At 37.9% G+C, this 23,128-nt stretch overlaps 1 protein-coding gene across 5 annotated transcripts in view; it reads right to left on the bottom strand.

The window, feature by feature from the left end:
• The window catches only part of LOC103696501 (zinc finger CCCH domain-containing protein 27-like), a 28,805-nt gene extending 11,405 nt beyond the window's left edge, over positions 1-17,400 (bottom strand). The window contains exons 1-8 of one of the 5 annotated variants that reach the window (XM_039131036.1): positions 17,201-17,398; positions 11,727-11,815; positions 10,468-10,566; positions 7,855-8,807; positions 5,858-7,084; positions 5,080-5,427; positions 4,568-4,666; positions 3,358-3,795 (exon numbers count right to left, since the gene is read on the bottom strand). In XM_039131036.1, coding sequence (XP_038986964.1) covers positions 4,613-4,666; positions 5,080-5,427; positions 5,858-7,084; positions 7,855-8,807; positions 10,468-10,566; positions 11,727-11,815; positions 17,201-17,367 — 2,937 coding nt within the window. In that variant the 5' untranslated portion in view covers positions 17,368-17,398 and the 3' untranslated portion in view covers positions 3,358-3,795; positions 4,568-4,612. Of the gene's footprint in view, positions 1-3,260; positions 3,796-4,567; positions 4,707-5,079; positions 5,428-5,857; positions 7,085-7,854; positions 8,808-10,467; positions 10,567-10,973; positions 11,029-11,726; positions 11,816-17,200 lie in introns of those variants that run through there. The other 4 variants (XM_008778159.3, XM_039131035.1, XM_039131037.1 and 1 more) reach the window with 4 other exon arrangements.
• Between the last annotated feature and the right edge of the window lie 5,728 nt (positions 17,401-23,128).

The following is a 23,128-nucleotide window of genomic DNA, read 5'->3' as shown; positions in this document are numbered from 1 at the left end:
AAGAGATATTCGAATAAGTGGGGAAGGCCTGAGACACTTCTCAAGTCTTCCCAACCACTCTTTAAAACAAAAGAGGAGAGGGGCCAGTTTGGAACCAGCCCGACTCGGTGCGAACCGGACGGTCCGCACTAGTTCCATACGGAACCGGCCGGTTCAAAACAAGTCTGGACAATTTGAGACCGATTTTGGCCCGCTCTAGCCGGTTTAGAACCAATCTCGAATAAAACAAGTGAACTGACCCGATCCCCCACCGAGTTAGCTCGATACGGGCCGAATCAGGTAGTTCGGCGGACCTTGCTAAACAATATTAATTAAACCTCAAAGAGTACGGACCCCGAGCTAAACAATATTATGATTTTCTATGAACATCATGTCTAGGTTTCAAACTTTATCTCTATTATTATGATGGGACTCATTTACCCTATTATGGTCAGGTGGGATTAAAGTCCCGAACCCATTGGGTTTTAGATGTAACTTGCAAGTTGCAACAATGGGAAGATATGGTAAAGATAATCTGTTGTCCAATTTCAAATTGAGATGTCCCAAGGAGATTTCGTAGATCTCAACTGAAGGCGATACAAATCAATTAAATTGTACATATGGCACCCACTTCATCACAGCCATCCATGTCTCTTATCACATGCAATTCCACCCCAAATTTCAACTTCACTCCAAGCTCCTTTTTACTTGCTCTTTCCAATTCTATTTTGAGCAAGGTTCACAAAATCGGTACTGTAACCCATACTAGTCATGAACTAAGTCAGTACAATACGATACTATATTGTACCGACACACCGTATGCATGTCGGTGCCAATCAGGTACGAATGAAAGCGAACAAGCAGAAAGAGAGAAGAAAAAGGCGAAATGAGAATGGAAGGACCTACTAGAGAGGCGGATTTGGGGCCGAAGCACATCAATTGAAGGTTCAATCAAGGCTGAAACTCGTCAATCACAGACCAAAGTCACCGATTGAGGCAGGAGGTTGTCAATTGGGGGGCAGGGTCAATCAGCGCTAGAGCCATCAGCAAGGTCTCCATGGCATTGTCACAAGACAATGAGTGCATTAGGAGGGTGAGACAAGGATTGGCAGAAAGAGATGGCGACAGCTAGGGTTTCAAACAGGAGCAAGAAAGGTCAAATGCAAAAGATAAGGATTTTATAAAAGAGCTTCGTTCAATCCAAGCAAACTGGGTTAGAACTATCAAAATTTGAGAATTCAGACCAATTCTAACCCTAATCCTCTTTCATTTTGGATGGTCGAACTAACCTGGCTCCTAGCCGATTTGGTTCTGTACTGCCCTGGATAGCCCAGTTCAAGCCGGCTCGACAGGCTTTGATCTTGAGCATTTGTGACTCATTAGAAGGCCCATCATGGAGATTTACCCTGCAGCTCCATGCACTTTTCTTAATATTTCGCATGAGGCCACGTTCCTCATTTTTTTGAAAATAATCCCTTCATTTCATTTACATCTATCAAGTATGATGTCCATGTCGCATGCTGGTCTGAACAATGATGGCAATTATACAGCAATTTAAATCTGGATCTACCTATCAGTTTAGTCTCACAGATCAGATCAACTTCAAGAATGACCAAAACAACATCCAAGTAAACTTCCAAGGATTATACAATGGGAGTTAGTGACTCATAGGCACTCGACCCCATGGTTATAATTTAATTAAAGCACACATACTATCACAGGCAATAGGCATGTGAATTGGCATGTTCACTAGCATGGAACATTAACTGTAGCAGACCTTATACCCCCAAGATTTGGGCAGTGACAGATGTCCATCTCTGAGCTATTTGAATATATCAGCAAGTCACGATATTTTCAAATTCACATTCTTAGAGCATTCTAGAAGGTGGAAATGTTAGTTTTTAGATTTGTAGGTTCGCATTTTGGGTATTTTATTAGTCTATTAAATCATAAAGGTTTTATTCTTACTCCGTGAATTTAAGGATTGCAATTGGTGATCCTTTGATCATTTTAAAATAGGACCTAAGCAAACAACCAAGTTACGTCATATCAAAGCATTGAGGGTCTTCTAGTTGCAAGGAGAGCTATGGAAAAGGAAGGAGAAATGTAAAAGTTTCCCAAGAAAAGAAAATATTTTCCAGCAATATATCCAAATTTGACAATTTTCTATTGAAACAAAACAATGAAATACTAGAGTTTTCAAGAACAATAAATTTTACAAGCAATTTTCCTAGTAATCGAAGAGAAATAAGTTATTTCATATAATTTTAAAGTTTTACTAAGAAACCAAGCCAACCTTCCCAATCCTATTGCTTTTTTTCGATTGACAACTCTCAAATGTGATTGCTGAGACTATTGAAACCTCCGTCTATAATCTACCTTTCTAACTGGATCCTAATTCTTACCTATATTGGGAGAACAAAGCTTGTTGCCAACCAAAAATTCTCAGAAATACAATATAACAAGATTAAAGCTCCAATTTCTAGCAGCTTAGGATACAATCTGTTTTGCTCAAACCATTGTGTCTAGGCCAAAAACTAGCATAAACAGATCATAATCAGGTGGCGAATTATAAGTTCTTCTAGTCCACTTGCTGAAATTTTGCCAGAATATTCATTTCGTGTCTCACTTCAGGATATAACAAAAACTCCATATATAACCATTATTAGTGATGAATCAAACATTTTCATCTTAAATTAGCTGTAATAAGGTCTAGTTTTGATGCCTGGTTGCAGGCTAAATCCCCAAAGATACAAGCAAGACTTTCCTTTGAAATAGATATTAAAACAACTGCTGTCTATTGTACACCACAGATGTAGTCTACGCTGGCCTTCCTTGCATCCTTAGGTTTTTAATATTCTTCCAAGTTGTCTATCATGTTACAACATTCCTGGAAATATGATCTTTATGATCTTTTTATTGCTTGCCTATTGGACCTTAGAAATTTATCAGCAGCTTAGTCCCATCTGCCACTTAGCAAAGATCCTCCAGTGTTAAACAAGTATTCCACAAATATCTGCCCCAGCTTTTAGTTCCCATTTTTCTTTCTTAAGGAACTTTTAGTTTTTACTAATCCCAAAATGATATCATTCTTCTATCAAATCTGGCATTCAATCTGAATGGCCAGGAGCAATCACTTCACAAAATAAAAGCAATCAACTGCTTATATATTTACCAGCAATTTGCAAATAAAATCTCACGTGGAAAAGAACAAGTCTACAACAAAGCAATTTCATGTTCGCTCAGCAGATAAAAGTGTTTATGACCAAAATCAATCATACCTTACTGTGAAAAACCTACATTGATGGCAGCTCCAACCATCGGAACATCAGACATTGGGGGATGCTCCTCACATGATATGGTACTGGAATGAGAGGTCTGTACCAGAGCCTTGGGCTTGGTAATGAGAGCACAATTTGTGCTTTCAGCATCCTTAAGAGACCCTCCATTTCTAATAGCAGCTACCTGTGACATGACATTGCATGCTGGCTTTCCTGCATTTGATGAAGATGATGTCACTACCTCAGCTTGGACATCAGGACTTAAAGCCCCCATAGGAGTTGAAGTTTCTTGGATGCTATGATCACTGTTATAATTGGGGAAGGCTGTTAGCCACGTAAACCACAAATTGTGACCCTGCCAATGTTTACCATTAAGAAATGCATTCATGGCAGAATGACGGGTGGTAAAAGATATACAAGCAGAGCAATTTTGAGATGGCTTTAAGCTTTCATTCTTGGTATGATCTTCTGGCTCTTCGAGCACAACAGAAGAGAGATCACCAAAATATGAAAAATGATCCTTCAAAGCAACAACCTGTAATGAACAAAAAGATATTGCATCAACAGTAAAAAAATAATTGGGTGACATGCTGATACCAGCACAGTTTTCTTTTGTTTTTTCATGGAAATTTTAAAAAGAACCAAATAATGAAAGATCATACAAACTACAACCAGAAGACAAGTAAAAAATGAGAGAGAATAAATCTTTCATCCGTGACAACATGTCAAAAGGCATATGCCCTCCAACATTCATTATGCATGTTGTTTGAAGTCAAAGATATATGAGATTCATACTAGATTCGCATTAGAACTTTAAATTTTTAGTTTCTTAAGATATTAAATATATTGATGTTTCTATCAGAGACAATGTCTGGCACAGTGCAAGAAATCAGATTCTTCAGACTCTAGAAAAGTTGAGGGCACAGTTACTAGTAAACAAGTAGCTTAGAGGAAATACTGTATATTATAGTGAAGCAGGCAAAGAACAAGAATTTTCAGCATCGCAAACAGAAAAAAGGAAGCCAGTAAGTGTGAACTTTTCATTGTCATACTGTCAGCCCATGATACTCGGACATGCAGAATCCTTATGAGTCAGAGATAAAACCAATGGTTTACACAAATGTCAGCCGATAAAAAGTCCACAAACATGCCATGAGCTAAAATAACATTCACAAAAATATAATAGGATCACAGTTATATTGTACATAGAGGGTGATAATCTTAAATTGTTTGGAAACAATGACCAAAAGAATTTCATGCTTCAGTAATAAATGAGGCATGATACAGTATGGGGTATAGTACTGTACCAAAACAGTAACGGACAGGTACCGGTTCGGCTAACTTTGTTTCTTTCACAGAACATTCTTTCCTTTGAGAACAAGGATGGGAGAAATCCTAGCCGAAATCTGGTTGAGGGCGGGAGTTACAAATTCATTCAACAACACTCTACAACAAGGAATGAAAATCATAGATTCACTATAGATATTAACACTTTATATTTGCAAATATAAAAAATCCTAAAACTGTTTACTGAAATATCCCAAAGTTTGCAGGGTATATATCCCAAACTCCTCATGATTCATTCCCTCTTTACTTTGCACCTAGCCGGAAAATGAAAATTGGTGATTTTGTATCTTCATATATAGTAGTAGGCTATCTTCCGGATCAATTAACGTTGATGTCTTCATATGAAAGACCAAGGTAAATTTTCTGTTGCTGAAGCATGCCATGTTTATATGTTAGCCAGCAAGTGCCCATGCGCATGCGTGCGCGTACGAGAGAGAGAGATAGAGAGAGAGAGAGAGAGAGAGAGACATACATTTGCCAACTCAGCTGGTAGAGGACGAACAACTCTAAATGAAGTAGGAGAGTTTTCCTGCTTAAATCTATCCAGCACCGGTCCTGGCAGATGGCTTGTCTGTTTAATATTCCCAGGAGATTGCTGCAGAGCACTTGAATTTTCTTTTGAAGAGTGTGGAACAAGAATCTCTCCAGAATTTCTCTTTTCCAGTGTCCTTTCAGCTTCTAGATGTGCCCCTGTTGTACAAAGATTAGTGGACCTCGGGGCTACAGCTGCTCTCGCTGCTACAGCTTCATTTGCCATGTCCACTTTATGCCTCTTACCTGCCTGTTCAGAGGCTACTTCCTTCTTTTTGCTTGAAATTGCCTGCAGTCGAAATATCAAAGGCTTTAAATACCCTAAATTTAGATCCCCAATCTTAAAGGCGATTATTGTTATTCAGAAGTTATCATTTTTATTTTAATGCTTTTAAATCAAAAACCAAGTAAGAAATTATATTATGGAAAATCAAATCAACTACATGTAAATTTAGAAATCTTCTAGTCCTTCCTTTAAAATTCAAAAATCCAAAACATGTAGAAAAATTCAAAGAAGATTGCATTTTAAGGGGAAAAAGATTCTTCTAAGAATTAAAAAAATGGTTGAGAAAACCAATACGTTCATGTTGCAGATTACTGATAGCTATCTTTGACATTTTTACAAAGTTTAATTCCAGAAAACGGCGTGCATATTTCCAACACAATTGCCAATCCTAGCCTAAAAGATTGTTATACATAAACAAAAAAGAAGAGATTACTTGTTTCTCTAATTTATGCAATTGGCGCCAGAATTCATCCCGTTTTTTGTCCAAAATTTCCTGCTTTTTATGAAGTTCCTCTTTCAAAATCTCCAAACCCTCCAGCTTCTTTTGCACAGGAGGTGCTGCTTTTAGACAATTTGCTAATAAACTTTGTGGAGGTCCACCAGCAGGCACTGATGCTTCAGCCCCAAGCACACTGCTTCCCTTTGGAGCTGCAGATGGGAGATTTTCTTTACCTCTGTCACCAATGGACAACTGAGATGCAACAAAGGGAGCTGCCACACCAGGAAATTGCATAGACTTATTATGGACACCGCCATCTCCCTCATCAGAAATTGTATCTCGGTTGGCCCACCATAATTTTATAAAACGGTTACCCATTACAGCATCAGGTGCCTTCAGTGCAGCTTCTGCCTCCTCCCTCATAGAAAATTGGACAAAAGCCTTTTCACTGTTCAGCGGAATATAAACGTCAATGACCTCGCCAAACTTCTGGAAGTGTGAAAGAAGAGCTTCCCTTCTGTTGATTTTTTGAGGAATACCATTTACATAGAGAGTACGAGAAGCTCTCTGAGATGCTTTACCACCATTACGTCCAGAATCTGCACGCAGCCTTGGTAGAGGTTGAACAGCTGTTGCTTTTGGACCCATCTCCTTACCAGCAGCACGCGTTCCTTCAGTGGCAGAATGATTATAGGCCATTGTTTCCTCATGATCTTCCTTCATTTCATTCCCAATATGACTTGTCACAGTCATATGACTATTAGCCTTCCTTCCAGTTTCCGACTTATTCCCAGGTCCTATCCAGCCCCAAACAGAGCCAATATTGGCCACAAAGCTTCTGCCAGGGTGCTCATTTCCAATGCCATCAGATAACCTGAGACCCGGGTGAGCAGAACAATCAGCACCCCATAAAGCAACACTGTTATTTTTTGGTGAAGGAAGCCTCAAGTGTGCACTGGATGTTTCAGGATGTTCATTGTTCCACAGAGGCTGATCAGGATCATAGACATCTGCTTCAGAAACACCTGAAGCAGAGGAAACTCCATTCAGTTTCAATGCATCATCTGTCACTCCAGATTTGTTATTTTTCATAGATACAGCTTTACTGCTTGTCAAGAGGCTCAAAGATGCACTAACAGGTGGTAAAGATCCTGCCCCAGCTAGAATTCCCAGTGCATGTGAACTTGGAATTGAGACAGGAAGATTGAATTGAGACAGACTCTGCAAATTGCTAAAGAATCAATTAGTTATGAAAGATACACAAAATAGTACAAAATAAAACAATCATGTTTATCACATATGTGTGACTGGCAGATGCTTACTACCAGATACAGGTTGTCACACACTTGGCAAGTGATGTCTGGCTGCACCAAGAACTCATGCTTCCATAAAATCACAACAAGAATAACACTAGGGATGGCAACCCCAACAAAGTAAGACAACCAGGCAAGGCCCGAATCAAAGAATTGACTATGGATATCATGCTCACAACAGGGACTAATTAAATTTAGAGGTATGAGTTTTTCTGGTCATGTAATTTGCATGAGCAATAAAGTGTCCAAAAATCAAATGCGAAACCAAGGTCCGCCGTACCGGTACCGGTCAGTGTGCCGGTGGCGGCCCGTACCGGTACGTACCGATCCCGTACCGGTTCCGTACTGATCCCGTACCGGTTCCGTACCGGTCCTGTACCCGTACGGCAATCGTATCGGCCGGTTTTCCAATGAAAAGCTTCCGGTACCGGATCCCACGTTGATCCGATACCAGTCCCAGTCTGGACCGATTCGTACCGGCCGGTACGGGCCGGTACGGCATGCCCTGTGCGAAACACTAGAATCATATGACCATGAAGTTCTAATTTATGTCGTGTGTTTTCCTAAAAGCATGTTTAGTTATACACGTGGGTGAAAGTTTATGTTTCTAAAATATCTAAGCAGTAGAAAATCTTGATGCTAACATACAAAAAGTTCGATTGAGAAAAAGATATGCACCTGGACATCTTCAACAACAATTCGATTTACACCATGTTCCATCAGGCACATATCCCCTCTCAAGCAAAAACCTCGCTCCTCAAAGTCTCTACAACGCTGGCGCAGCCCGCCGATATTTAATAGAGGGCTGATTGGGGGCTGAAGAGTCCCTTGCAAACCAAGTGGGTGAAGCGGATCCAATATTGTGTTATTCATTCCAGGAATAAACCCATATGCACCCCAAGATGCATTTTGTGTATTTGCAGCACTTGGTAAACCAGTCCCCGCATATAGACTAGGATGTGTAGGTGGTCCTTGTGAAGCTATCTGCGATGCCAAATCAAGAGTGTCATAATGATTGAACCTTGAATCATGTTGACTCCAGGGAACAGTATTCCTTCCTCTTCCCCTCCCTATAGAAGGGCGACCTGTGGATGCAGAAGAATCAAAACGGGAACCAGTATCAGTGTGGAATTGGTTTAGTCTAGCCCGAGGGCCTGAATCTGAAGGAGCCCGCATCTGTGGTGTCAAGCCAGCACATCGTTTCTCTGACTTTGAAGAGACATCCCTTTCCAAACTAGGGTTATATTCTTTTTGAATTTCACTAGACTGAGGACCGGTTTCCAGATACGGTTGCCCATTTTCAAAAGGCTTGTTTCGCTTTCTGTTAGGCCTTCTTATAGGTGGTGCATGAAGATCATTGTCCAAAGAATGTGGCCGGACCTCCCTCCTACGATGTTTGTGATTACGATCATCATCATCACTAAGTTCTTTATCTTCTGGATCACTGTCTGGTTCAGAAGATGAAAAAGAATGAATTTTTTCCTTTGGGGATGAACTTGTCCTCTGTACAGTGTCCATTGTGGGAAACAGTGATAACTCCAACTTCTTGATAACATCCAACTTTTTATTGGCTATTGCAATTGAACCATCTTCAAGGGCCTGGAACAAATTTGTGATAAATGATTTTGTACCTGCAAACATAGGATGGGATGGAAACATTAGGTGTTGACTGACCAAAGCAGAACATACAATATAAACTACACATTAGTTTTAAGTAATGGCACCCTTGTAATGCATGAAAACCATAAATGTAATTAAAAGAATTTGTCTGTTATGGTAATTGTTGCAATAACACTGATAGGGAAATGTTGTCTTCTTATCCATCTTTGGAGAATCAGTTGTCTAACCAAAGCCATGCACAACGAAGAAAGCATCGGGCCGAGTAAGAGTAACGGCTAAATGCTTCTAACTTTGATTGAAATCTGAAATTAAAACCAAATTATCTCTGTTTCATCCAGAACCAAAACTAGGCTTACATACAAAATTTCAGCCAAAACAATATACCATGCCATTTTCATTTCTTTGAATTTCAGGAAGATTTTTTCTCATGAAATAAATCTTGAGAAGATTTAAAAGCAATGTTAATGTTGGGTTTCAAAGAAATTAGAATGGCAAAGTTTTGGCATATGCCTATTTATGATAGGGGTAAATCTCATTGAAGTATAATCTTATTCATGGCATTTTCATTAGATAACAAAATCACATGTTATATTCTAAAAAATGATGTACCACATTATTTTTCTACTCTATCGTACTTTCAAAAAATGATAGATTATCATAGAAATAGATTTATGTCTATTACATTGTTGTTGAATGATATGATCATATCAAGGTCCGCAATCTTGGTACCAAGTACCGTATCAGTACCTTATCGGTATGGTAGGGTACAGTACGGTACATCTCCGTTTCGAAATAACTCTCTCATCCATTTTCTGAACTTTTGTCTCGGTATGGACTAGTACGCGTCGATACGGGACAGTACGCCTCGACATGGGAGGTATGGAGCTTGTACCGACTTGAATATATGTTTCGCACCAATTTTCTTCCAATACATTATGGTACGCCCCGTCTCACATTCAAAAATAATGTACCATGTGATTTTCTTTCCCTTTTGTATTTTAAAAATAAGTGTTAGATTACAAAAGAAAGTGTCAAATAACTCAAGCCCAGAATCACCAAAACAATACATTCAAAGGTCAAAAGAAATGGAACTTATTTTTTTGGCATGTGAAGCTGGGCCTTTTTTCTTAATTCCAATAAAAATTGCTAAAACTGGCAAAAACTCCAAAAACCAAAATTTCAAACTTTCAAAAGTACCGATTTGATTCAAAGGGTCGGAAGAGATGAAGGGAACCCAAATAGATTGAGATGGAAATCTAAGAAAGAATTGAAAGGGGAAAGGCAAAAAATTGTTGTTTCACACATTATGTAGTAATTTTCTATATGTATTATGTAATAACCAATGTGAATTTATTTTATTTGCTACTTAAAATCTAAAAGGTGCCTATTAATCTTAAATTTAAAAAATGGTATGCATGTTAACCTCATGTAACGAGCGAACCCTCATTATAATAAGAATTTCAAAAGTGCACTAACACATCCTTTTTGTTTAACAATGTAACATTACTGGATAGCCAAATGTGAGAAGCTTTCTACTAAATGACTAATGAATTCTATCATGCAAAGTATTCGAATTTTTTCAATCAAAAAAAGGGTGGAAATATAATAATTCATGGATCAAATGTCACTTTAGCATTTATCTGTAAAAAGATTGGTGCCTCAGGAACATACCATCAAAACTACCAATATGATTTCCACCAATAAAAACATTTGGAACTGTTCTTTGTCCAGTCCATTCTATTAGTGCAGACTGTAGTGCTGTTCCATCACCTTCATGAATGAGATTAAACCAATCAGCAAAAAAAAAAAAGGAATAAAAATTTTATCCATCTAGTATAGTCTTCGAAGATAACTATGGTGGAATCAGTAAGTCATAGGACATAAATTAATACAATTCCATCATTTGTTGAATACGAGGATAAAATTGTTTCATTGCATTTAAAGAAGGTGATTCTAAGCCCACAAAGAAAAAAGAAACTACATTACTATAATAATGTGTCCCATCTAATGACCTCAAATATTGCTAATATCCTTGAGTAATGCTACAAAGGCATCAAGTCTAATTAAGCAAAGTCCAATAAGCTGTGGTGCTACTTTGCATCTTTATCTACAACCTGCAATTTAAGGAAAATAGCATATAACACAATGAGATATTATTGGAGCAAGACTAGTAATACCCCTTAGTTCTGTAGTTTTAAAGCATCCAACTCCAGGCAAACTCCTGATGTAAGAATCCTATCATCCAAAGAGAACCAAAATATTTCTTATGCATACAAATCCTGTTCAATTACCACTGTGGTTTCTAGTGTTGGCTGTAACAGTCCATTCCAGGCCAATATCAGCACCTAATACTAGGTCCATACCAAGTTCCAAGTATGCCGGAAGATATCAAGCAGTGTTTAGCAGACATGGATCGACATGGCTCAGCACAGCTTGGCATCGAGCCAACAACCTTCTTCTGAATCTTTCTGTTACAACACAGCACAGCATGTGTCAACACATGCCATGTCGGTGCACTTAAATCCTTCATCACCTCATGTGCAGAAACCTACAGGTGCCACAATGAGTTATCCACTCTATTTCATTATAGTCTAAGGCAACACTCAAAAGAATCACATATCACTATGACATATCTTATTTCTAAAGTTATTGACCCTTGTAGTTTAATCCGTTCTGTTGCCTCAATGAGAAAGGCATCCTTTTGCACTAATAGCAATTTCAGGTTATAATCCACAGAAATGAAATTAAACAAACATCAAACCAGGCTGCATGATAAATCATGTATTGCTGTCCATAAGATATTCCACAGGAAAATGATGAAGGCTATTACAGATAAGCAAGAACAGTAGAGATCCAAGACATTTTGCAACAGTAACAAGTACACAATCTGAAGATTTTCAGAATGAAATTGACCAGAAACATGTACTCACTTTCAACATCTAATTCAAACACTTTATAACTTGCTCCTAATTGTGTTAGCAACTTCTTAACCTGCTTGCAGTATTCACAGTATGTCTTGCTGCAACCACCAGAAACTGTATTAGAAATTCATGAGCCACAGAAGGTAAAAAGGATGAATTGCATGTTAATGAAAACAAAGATTCAACATCAACAGTTAAAAGAATGTGCTGGCGCTAAATGAATGACAACCCTCAGTGTTGTTGAAGACTTCAGAATAAAAGAATCTAGCTAATATTTTGTGCGTCAGGTCTCTCAAAAGTAACAAATCTAATTTTCAGATCAAGCCTGTCTTTTTCCAACTAAAGTAGGACAGGGTTTAGAGCAAGTTCCAGAAACCGAGTAAAGCGAAAACCCAATGAAGCAATGCTCAGAAGTTGATGAAACCATAAAAGTTATAAATATTAAGAAGTGAAGCCAATACCTGCACTTTGCAATTTTAAGTTTTCAAATAACTTGTTTTAAAAAAGGTTCTTCAGCTAGAATTACCATAGTAAGATAAGGATGTGTGTGTGTGTGTGTGTGTGTGTGTATACACACCTGGGATACAGCATAGACAGAATTTGAAAAACCACATCAGCTAAATATAGTCACTTACAACTTACAAGTAGGGCTGCAAGTGGATTGGATTGACCCACTTCTGACCCAGAACTGACCCAGAAATAATCCAGCCTAGTTCAACCTGAAATTAATTGGATTAGGCTTGGATTGAAGAAATATGAGGCATTTCAAATATGGATCGGATCTGCATCACTATGTATCCAAACCAACCCAAACTACCCTAGACTAATATACACATTTTCATAACCTTTCTTGAATCTATCTTTTTTTACTTCTAATACTATTTTTTATGTAGTTATTCATCCCTATGTTTTTGTTGATTATAACTTATATATGGCCATCAATGAAGTCTTTTGTGAAGTGGATTGTTGATAATGTTTACACATTAATGGTTATTTTCTTACAAAACATGTTTATAATATAATTAAGTAATTTTTTTATGGATATTTCTTATGGCTTGCGTTTGGATTATTTTTTACCCTAGACCTAAAAAGCTCAATACCTCAATAAATAAATCCTAAACCCGGTCTTATCCAATCCAAATAGAAATGGATTAGGCTTGGGTTCCGTATTTTGATTGGATTGGAACCAGGGCGCACGAATTCCAATCCAACCCAACCCACTTACAACTCTGCTAACAAGAAACTGCAAGCTTGAAATTTGCGGAAGTAGGAAAGAATTCACCATGTTTTCTCATGGCCTCCCCATTCTTCACATTTCACAAGAGGGGAAGTGCAAAATTACAACATTAATTAATACAAGTGCTTATTGATTTAAGTATATAATTAAGGCTGCATTTGGTATCATTTCTACTTTTCTTTTTAAAAGAATTTGGAAACAAAAAATCTTTTTAAAATAGTGGAAGTAAAAATTTTTTACCCACCTTTTTCAAAAAAAAATAGAAGTTATTTAAAAAATAAGAAACAAAAACAGAATAACCGAACATGTTTTCTATATTGGATTCCGTGTTTCTATTTTAAAAAAGAAAACAAGAAAAAATATTGTTGACCCAATAGATTGTTTTTTTTTTTTTTCTGAAACCCAATAGATTGATTTTGATGAGTACAAAATGTTTGAGTATAATGCTAATTGTTTTCTATTTTTAGAAAAGATAAATTTGTTTTATAGGAAGGTAAATAAGGTTGAAAGATTAAAGAAGCATAAAAGACCAATTCTCAAAGTTGAAGAATTTGCTGAAGAATTCTGGAAGATTTTGAAGTGGACGTGTAAACCTTAGAGGATCATGAGTGGACTCTTGTCGAGCACGAGTCGACCCCAAAATAGTCGTAGGCAGAAAACAAAATGCAATGAAAATTGGTCTTCTCATGAGTCAACCCTATAGATCATGAGTCGGCCTCAGGCAAACTCGAGTCGACCTCAACAGTGACCACAGGTGAAAGACAAAGCACAGTGAAAATACGTAGTTTTTCAAGTCAACCCCTGAAGAAAAGAAATTGACCCCTGAAAATCACGAGTCGACCAATGAAGAAGTAACGGCTAGTTTTTCCACAAAACCAGAATGGACATATTCGCCTCCAACGGCTCTTTCAGCCTCTATAACGGCTAGAAATGTCTTCCAACTATTTTTTGAAGATATAAATGCATGAGAATACCCAAAGAAAATAACAAGAAAAAAAGGAGTTAAGAAGAGTTGAGTGAAGAAGGTAAAAGAAAAGGAATAAAAGTTAACCACCACTCTTAGAGCTTCAAGTTCTATCACAACCAAGGAATGCTGAACCGGCCCGTACTGATCCCCGTACTGGCCTGTACCGGCCTATACTGGCCCGTACCGGCTAGGCCAAATTTTTGGGGGTTTTTGGAGGTTGAAAACCGGTACCGAACTAGTCTGGTGGCCGACCAGTACGCCTACCGGTACCGGTTTGGCAATCCTTGATCATAACATATAGAGCAAGCAAGAAAGAAAAAGAGAAAGAGCTAATTTCATTCTTCAAGATCCCAACATTCACAGCAAATCAAGCACAAGCTATAATGAGAAAACTCAAAATTTGTAAAGTTTATTGTGTATGTATTTTCTCTCTTTGATTAGTGCACGAGATTAGAGAATCTCATGTGGGATTTTGGTGTGGCTGACACCGTAAAAAATAGCAACTTTGTAAAGTCTGGCTATACCCGTGAACAGCTAGATTGTGGTCAATTGTCCTGAAAAATCGACTAAGTTTTGCTGAGCTTCAAAATCAGAAAGGAGTTCCTAAGAGTTGGAACTTGGAGTTGGTTTAGCTATACCAGCAAAACAACTTGATTTTGGTTATTGCTAGAAAAAATCAATTAGGTTTGGTTGTGAGCCCAAAAACAACTGAGCTATAATCTTATAAATTATAGTGAAATTCTCAAAAAGAAAGCCTTGGAGAATAGATTAGCAGCTGAGTTTGGCTCCAAACTACTATAAAATCTTGGTGTTTTATTTGTTTATGCTTGTTCTTATTTTCTGCACTTATTTATCATTCATTTTGTTGTGCATACTTGTGTTAAATCAAATTTACTTAATCATTGTTGAAGTTTGTAAAAAATTTCAAAAAGCCCAACTCACCCCCCCCCACCCTCTTGCGTTGTCATCTTGGGAAACAAATACCAAATAGGGACTAATTTGACCAATTTTGTGAAAATATGGTTGCTAAGATAGTTACCTTGCTTAAATGGATCATCACCATGACATTCAAATACTAAGAAATTGAAAGTCAAGATCTTTAAACTAGTTTTTTTATCTATAATTAGCCATAACATATTCAAGAAGTTCAAAAGCAAGCTAACCTGGTGGCTGACCAAATTAAGCAATCCTACAAGAATTTTTACCTATTTTGTAAAAAATTAACGTACATAAAAGTGGAAGCTTACTAAATTTCAAGTTTGCATCTAGATTTCAACAATTAGGTAGTGCATCCCATTTTTCTAAACTTATTTAAAATCTAATTTGATGGTGATCAAGGATCTCTTGTCAGCCATCGTATGTATATATGTACATTCGTATGTCTGCATGTATATATTTACGTACATATATACATGTATGTATGTATGTCTATGTGTGTGTGTAAATGTATTTATATCTATATAAACACATTAGAAAGTGACTTTGTAATAAAGGACAAACATGATATTTACTTTTCAAAAGATAAATTTGTCTGTGAAGAAATCCTCCTTCCAATCTGGTAGGTCAACTTCTTCATTGACTATTATTTATAGGTTTACGAAACCTCTATTGTCATAACTTGATCAGGAATAGGGTACCAAATAGCCAAAGGTTGATATTGGGTAAAAAGTTGGTCTTTGGATCATACCTTGATCCATAAAAATGAACCCGTATAGATAGAAGAAGGCTAGTTGGACAACAAAAAATAATCTCTTCATAAAGTTGAATATTGAATATTTAATTTGAATTTTGATTATTCTTTAAATAGTTTTAACCGAAGATATTATGCGCGGTGATTTTTGAAAATTATACAGCTGGTCGCCAAAAAAATTAAACTATATGGCATTAAAATTCAACACAAGGTACAGGGCTAGGGCTCATACAAGGAAACTGGGAACAAGTAAATGTCGATATCACATAATTCTGCATACCATATTTTGTGAAAGCAACAAAAATATAATCTTTGCCGACCACCAAGTTCTGAGTAATGTCCTCCTTTGACCAGATCTGTGACTTATACGTGGTATGATCATCTACATGCTTCTAAAAAGATGTTCAATATCAAGGAGCCATCCAACTCACTTCCAACCTTCCTGAACTATTGACTAGAACCTGTTTGATAATTACAGTACATTTGATTTTACAGTTAAGCCTAGTGATATAGATACATTTACTCTCATTTAGCCCCTTAGCTTTTAATTATGATGGCATCTTCAAATAACACTGGTGCTTTTAGATTCTAGATCATGAAGCTTTTTGGAAGAGGATTATTGTAAAACTTAGAATAAGGGTACAAATGTGCTTTATAAGATTTTGCTTCTGAAAAAACATAGAAAATTTTTCCCATCACTTTTTTTCATTTTGACTTTAAATGGACACTCTCACGACATGTCCTTCAACAAATTCAACTTTTACTTCCTTCGACTAAAAGTCATGGAGTGGATGTTGCACTGACTCACAGATCCCTCAACAAAGGTTCTAGAACTTGGAATATAACACCATAAACCATATGGCATAGTTTATAATATTTAAAAAAAAAAGAAAAAGAAAAAAAGGCAAGCCTAAAGATGTTTAACATCTTTATCTTTCATTCAGCACTAAGGTTTGGAAGCTTATCTGCCAAAGAAGCCATTAGAAGAGCAAGCCTACAGAATTTTTGACACTCTAGCCATCATTTGGCTAAGCTTCGGAATCTTATCCACCAAAGAAGCCATTAACAATCAATCAAACAGAAATGCAGCTTTTTGCAGTACAAAAATGCACAGGTTAGAGGCAACTCCCCAGTCCTCAGGGACAACACTTTGCAATTAATACGGTATTTTTGGGGCCTTGCGTGGTGATTCTTTTCCTTTCTTCTTCAAATATCTTCTCGATTAAAAACAAGGCTTCCAACTTCCCAAATTTTGTCATTCCATCATGTTAATAAAATCTTCCATCCTCCTCAAACTAACATATAAAAAGGAAAACTTCGCACTCACACTACCGGTCTACACCATTCTTCACTCAACAATCCAACAATTCACACCTCTCCTAAAAAAATTTCCCCTTCTCGACCTCACGGCTCCTTCCCCCAACCCCCTCTGTCGGTCACACTGCAACGCATCAAACCTAATTTTCCATCCCCGAATCCTCAACAAGCCATCAGACCAAGCATCGATCACCAGATAATCAAAACAAAGAGCTCAAAAGACAAAACAAGAAATGGTCGAAAGAGGATTTTGAACAGGAGAAGAAGCAAACCATCGAATTCGAAGGAGGGGAGAAAGTGGCAGAGGGGAATCGCACCTGAAGACGACAACGGGGGCGGACGAGGCGACGTCCTTGGCCTTGGCCAGCGCCACGTCGAACCCTAACCTATCCTCCTCCGTGGGCGAGCAGCTCCTCCGCGGCCCTCCTCCCATGGCCATTTCGAGGGATGGGCTGGGCCGGCACGTGCTCCTGGGGTTGGCGGGGACTATTTAAAGGCTTGGAAAAGGCTTAGACAGAACGAACTCGACCCAGTTCAATGGATCCTGGCCTAAGCCTGGTCCACAGTAATGAAAATTCCAAGTAGCAGGTTTTGGCATGGGCAAATTTTTTATCTTCTTCTTGCGGTGTCTGAGTACACAATCCATTTGGCTGGTGTGAGATCAAACATATAAAACTCTGAAACTTAGCCCAGAATTTTAACCTAACTTACCCCTCTATTTACTCTCACCCCTGGATGTATATATGTCGCGACCAGCATCTAGGTTGAGTCATGAGGATTAGGGCATGCATGTTTATCCTCAAACATGTCCCAGTACCTGGCAATACTAGGAGTCTGATTACAATTACTAGGAAAGGAGGCTAGTTATTGGAGATTCAAATGTTAATTGCTATGCCCCGAGAGAGAGAGAGAGAGATCATCATCAACCAAATCTATTCTTCTTAATCTCTATTGAGGTAATAAGGGAAAAAAGATAGATAGCCAAATATAGGTTATTCACCTCTTCTTCTTTCTCATCTCCATTTGCTTTAAGGGTATAAATTGTGCTGTGGACACTACCAACTAGATAAGAAGTTTGGAACCTCCTCCTCTCCTACATCCACCAATAAGCTAAAGAGATAGGGAAATAATGGGCTTTGGCGGGTTAGGATTAGATTTGAAGGATTTAAGGTATCAAAGGAGGTCTTACAAATAAACTAGTTAACCTATTTTTCTGATAAATTATGGTCTCGCCACCTCAATAGTAAGGATTGGGTCAATAATTATAAAATACTAGTTGCAACCAGAGAGGATGGATTATGGGAGTGTGTGACTTGAACTATTAATTGGGCCATGCAGATATATTGGTGCTAGATTTCTTGTGGGAAAGAATGGCTCGTGCATTCTTAATCGGACCATGCAAGTGCGTAGATGCGCTACTAGTATCAAAAACCAAAAAAGAAAATGAAGGATTATTAGTATGGGTCCTAATGTCGTGGGCTTCAAGGACTTTCACCACCAAGACATCACCTACTCAAAAGAGGAGAATGTAGTAGTAGATGAGGCTACAATTTTATGCTAATAGCTATGGATAAACTAGGGTAAAGCAAGATAAACAAAACTAGGTAAATAAAAATAAATGCAACGATAAAGATAAAAATAACTATAGGTGTTTGATTAGCCAAAGATCATTTTCTCATAATTATATTCTACTACTTATACAATATATCTTAAATGGCCTAACTATTAGCTCCTATCACCAATAACCATCCAGGCATGTCCGCCACATCTCTTTAGCAACTCCTGTAGTTTTCCTCCATGATTTCACTTTTCTCGTTCCAGCAACTGCTTACCTCCTTTCCTATGTTGAGTGAATACTATCATCAAGTCGAAGGCCTAGTTCTCCCATGTCATTGGACTGGGTTGATCATAGATGTGAGGTCTTAGCACCACTCGCCCTATGCCTCTATGATCGTTCATCGTACCTCAACCAAACTTTGTTCATCCTGACAATATTATATATAAACCTTGTTAGATGTATACCCTAGAAGTCAATCTGGCGGACACATTATTAATTATAAGACATAAATTTGTACTTAACTTTATTATTATTGAATAATAAATGGGCATGTTTTCATTCATATTGTTTATGTGTCTATGAATCGTCCAAGAAATTAATAAGATGATGATACATATTCTCAAGAGTTGAGAATTTGAGCCATGTATCATTGGTGATTAATTTCTAAAACTCCTGATCAATGGATCATCACGAGGACGATCCGATCAGTGCACAGATCGCTTTTCTTATGGATGGATGAGACTCGAGTCCACAGTGTAGGGACACTGAAGTGATAGTATAGGTGCTTGTTAGAGAACAAGGGTACTGAGCGTGACCAAGACAAGAAGTCACTTGGATGTCTATCCATTCGTCAGTGACTTGCTTGATGTTGCGGTAGTGTGACTGGTCCGTTGACCTACGGTGCTTCGGCTATTCACAGTGAGGCTATTGTAGTTTGACTGCACATATACATGGTCTCTAGTCATATGGGTCCTTGTTGTGTAGATTGGCTGCAATAGGTTCACTGTAGGAGTAGGGTATGCACTTACATGGAATCTATCGACCTTGATAGAAGAGGAGTGATCCTATGTGATTTATTAGACTGAGTTCTAAGACCTTGGCCAGGGCAGAATATATAGTGGAAAAGAGTTTTCTACTCTCGAACTCAAATCGAATAAATCTAGACATATGACAGACGACGGGGTTTGACGAGTTATCCATGACCTTCGGTCTGTAGGGATCCACAATAAAAGGACTGTATCATACGATAACTGCACCTAGAGGTTAATCATTCTATTTTGCTGGGTGGCCACTACATACTGCTAGGTGTCACTGGTGGATGGTGAGACTCACAGGGATCATCTTGATGGTCGATAATCCCTGGTGAGTTGAGTTGGAATTGTTTTAACCCATTGAAAGGAGTTTTCAATGATATTGTAATAGAGATTGAGGATGATAGTGTTATTTTGATGATTAACATTCAATTATCTAGAGTATGTTATAAGTTAAATTGATACTTCGTTTATAAGACTATTACTCTCAGGATATTTGTATAAATTGATATAGATACATTTCATTGTTTATTTGAATGAATCTAACCTTGAGATGCAGCAAAGTGTGGATTGAGTCGACTCAAAGGATGATTGGGTCGACCCCGGCACATCAAGAAATCATTTGGCACACTTCTGCAAAAATGGCACAGATGAACAGTGAGTTGGGTCGACCCAAGGAAAGCATGAGTCGACCCAAACATCAAGATCCTCAAAACAAGACAGAACAATGGTTCTCTGGATTCACTGAGAGGGTCGACCCAAGAAGTAGTTGAGTCGACCCAAGCTTGAGTCGACCCAAACCCTGAGAGGGTCGACCCAAAGGCAAGACAGAAAAGAAGACAGAAAATGGTTCTCTGGAATTACTGAGAGGGTCGACCCAAGAAGAAGTTGAGTCGACCCAAGTGAACTTTGAGTCAACCCAAAGAATGGTTGGGTCGACCCAAGGGAAGGAAGGCTGAATTTTAAGTTTCTGTGTTTTCTGAGAGAGTCGACCCAAGGAATGTTTGAGTCGACCCAAGTGAAAGTTGGGTCGACCCAAGGACAGGTTGAGCCGACCCAAACACGGGCTGAAGCATAACGGCTAGTTCTGCAGATGTACTTTTTGTCCTTCCCAAAGTCAGTAACGGCTAGTTTTTGAATTCTAACCATTGGGGCTTGTTCAATGGATGTAGGAGACTATTTAAAGTGGCACTATTCATCAGATAGAACAACCTTTTGAAAGCAATATCAAAGAGTACACAAGAAAACAAAAGTGCCCTAATCTTCTTCATCCAAGTGCTTCATTCAAGAATCAAAGAAAGGGGTTGAGCAGATTCAAAGAGTCATCAAGAGCTCCATCCTCCCTTGTAGAGTGAAGCATTCTTGACAAAGAAGAGAGAAGCCACTTCAAAGCGATAAATATTTTCTATACTCTTCTTTGTAGTTTATATTGTTTCATTTGCTCATTTAGGAGTTTAAATCTTCCTTCTTTATTTGTTAAACAACTTGTAAAGGTTGGTTGGTGGGCCCGGAAAACCAACGGAGTAGGTTGATTGGTGAACCCGGAAAACCAATTGTAAAGGTTCGTTGGTGAGCCCGTAAAACCAACAAAAGTTTTTGGTGAACTCGGAAAACCAAAGTGTAAAGGTTCGTTGGTGAGCCCGTAAAATCAACAAAGATTTTTGGATTGTGAGCCCGGAAAACAATCCAACTGTAATCTGCGAAATTATAGTGAATTCCCAAGAGGTCGCTTGGGGAGTGGACGTAGGTGCTAAGGAGAGCACCGAACCACTATACTTTGTGTTGTTTGTGTTGTGATTTGCTTTAGCTTACTAACCATCCATTTGACTTGAGTAAGATAGTTTAAATTTAAAAAGAAACCAATTCACCCCCCCCCCTCTTGGCTTGTCACCTTGGGCAACAAGTAGTATCAGAGCAAGGTGCTCTAATAGTACTCATTGATCTCACAATCAAGAGTTAAAGATCATGACAACCCAAGTGGGATATTCTATGAGTGAGGGGCAATCCACAAATAGACCACCTCTATTTAATGGCACAAACTACACATATTGGAAAGCTAGAATGAGGATATTCATTCAAGCTTCAGACTATGAACTATGGCAAATCATCACTAGAGGACCTCACACACCCACACTTAACATAGAGGGCACTATCATACCCAAACCAGAAATGGATTGGAATGAAAGTGATAGAAGATTAGCACAGTTAAATGCAAAAGCTATAAATATACTTTACTGCTCATTAGATGTAAATGAATTTAATAGAATATCTACTTGCACTACTGCCAAAGAAATTTGGGACAGACTTGAGGTCACACATGAAGGGACCAATCAAGTTAAGGAGTCAAAGATAAACATATTAGTACACAAGTATGAATTGTTTAAAATGGAATCTACTAAGTCCATAACTGATATGTTTACTCGTTTTACTGATATTATAAATGGGCTTAAGAGTTTAGGAAAGTTTTACTCTAACTCTGATTTGGTGCGAAAAATTCTCAGGTCTCTACCAAGGAATTGGGAGGCCAAGGTAACCGCTATTCAAGAAGCAAAGGACCTCAACACACTGCAGTTAGAGGAGCTTCTAGGATCACTCATGACCCATGAGTTGACAATGAGGCAAAATTCAGAAGATGAGGTCAAGAGAAGAAAGCCCATTGCCCTAAAGACTACCACCCCTAAACAACTAACTGAATCAGAAGATTCAGATGATGATGAAGAAATCGATGAAGAAGGGATGGTTGTGCTTGGGAGAAAATTCAGAAAATTTATGAGAGGTAAGAATAGGTTCCATAAAAAGAAACCCTTCCTTAAAGGTAACTCAAGCAAAGAAAAGGGTAAGGACAAAGAAAAGGAAAAAGAAACTCCCATTTGCTATGAGTGTAACAAACCCGGGCATTATAAGATAGATTGTCCAGATTTGAAGTGGATGGCAAGAAAGTTGAAAAAGAAGAATTTCATGACTGAATGGAGTGAAAGTGAGGAATCAAGTTCGGAGGAGGAAGATCATCAAGAGACGGCCCAAATGTGTCATATGGCCAATGACGATGAGGTAGATTCTGAACTTGACTGTGATTTTACTGTTGATGAATTACATGATGCATTCTTAGAACTCATGGAAGAACATAAGAAACTAATTAATAGAAATAAAGTTCTAAAAGAAGAAAATCAATCTCTTATTAAGGACAAGTTAAAACTGTCTCATACCTGTGAAACTTTGAGTAGGAAACTTACAAATGAAACCAAGGATCTAATTGCTGAAAATATCAAGTTAAAAGAAGATGCTGAAAAATATAAATCCTTGGTAGATAAATTTACACTTAGTTCTACCAAATTAAATATGATTCTTGATAGCCAAAAAGCTGTAAATGATAAGGCTGGTTTAGGATATAGAACAAATAGGAAACAAAAATTCTTAAAGAACATTTTTGTAAAAGCTAAAAGTGAAAATATTACTTGTTATTGCTGCAATAAGTTAGGACATAGAGCATATGAATGTAACTTTAGAAAGTCCAGTCAAAACAAATCAAGTTATAACCAAAAGATTAAATTCAAGAAAGTTTAGATTCCAAAAGGAACATGGAGTACTAACCCTAAAGGACCCAACTTAGT

Source organism: Phoenix dactylifera, chromosome 10 (genome assembly GCF_009389715.1).
Source record: "Phoenix dactylifera cultivar Barhee BC4 chromosome 10, palm_55x_up_171113_PBpolish2nd_filt_p, whole genome shotgun sequence".
NCBI classification, from domain to species: Eukaryota; Viridiplantae; Streptophyta; class Magnoliopsida; order Arecales; family Arecaceae; genus Phoenix; species Phoenix dactylifera.
The sequence above is the reverse complement of the archived record's forward strand: the minus strand, read 5'-3'. Positions and strand labels throughout refer to the sequence as shown.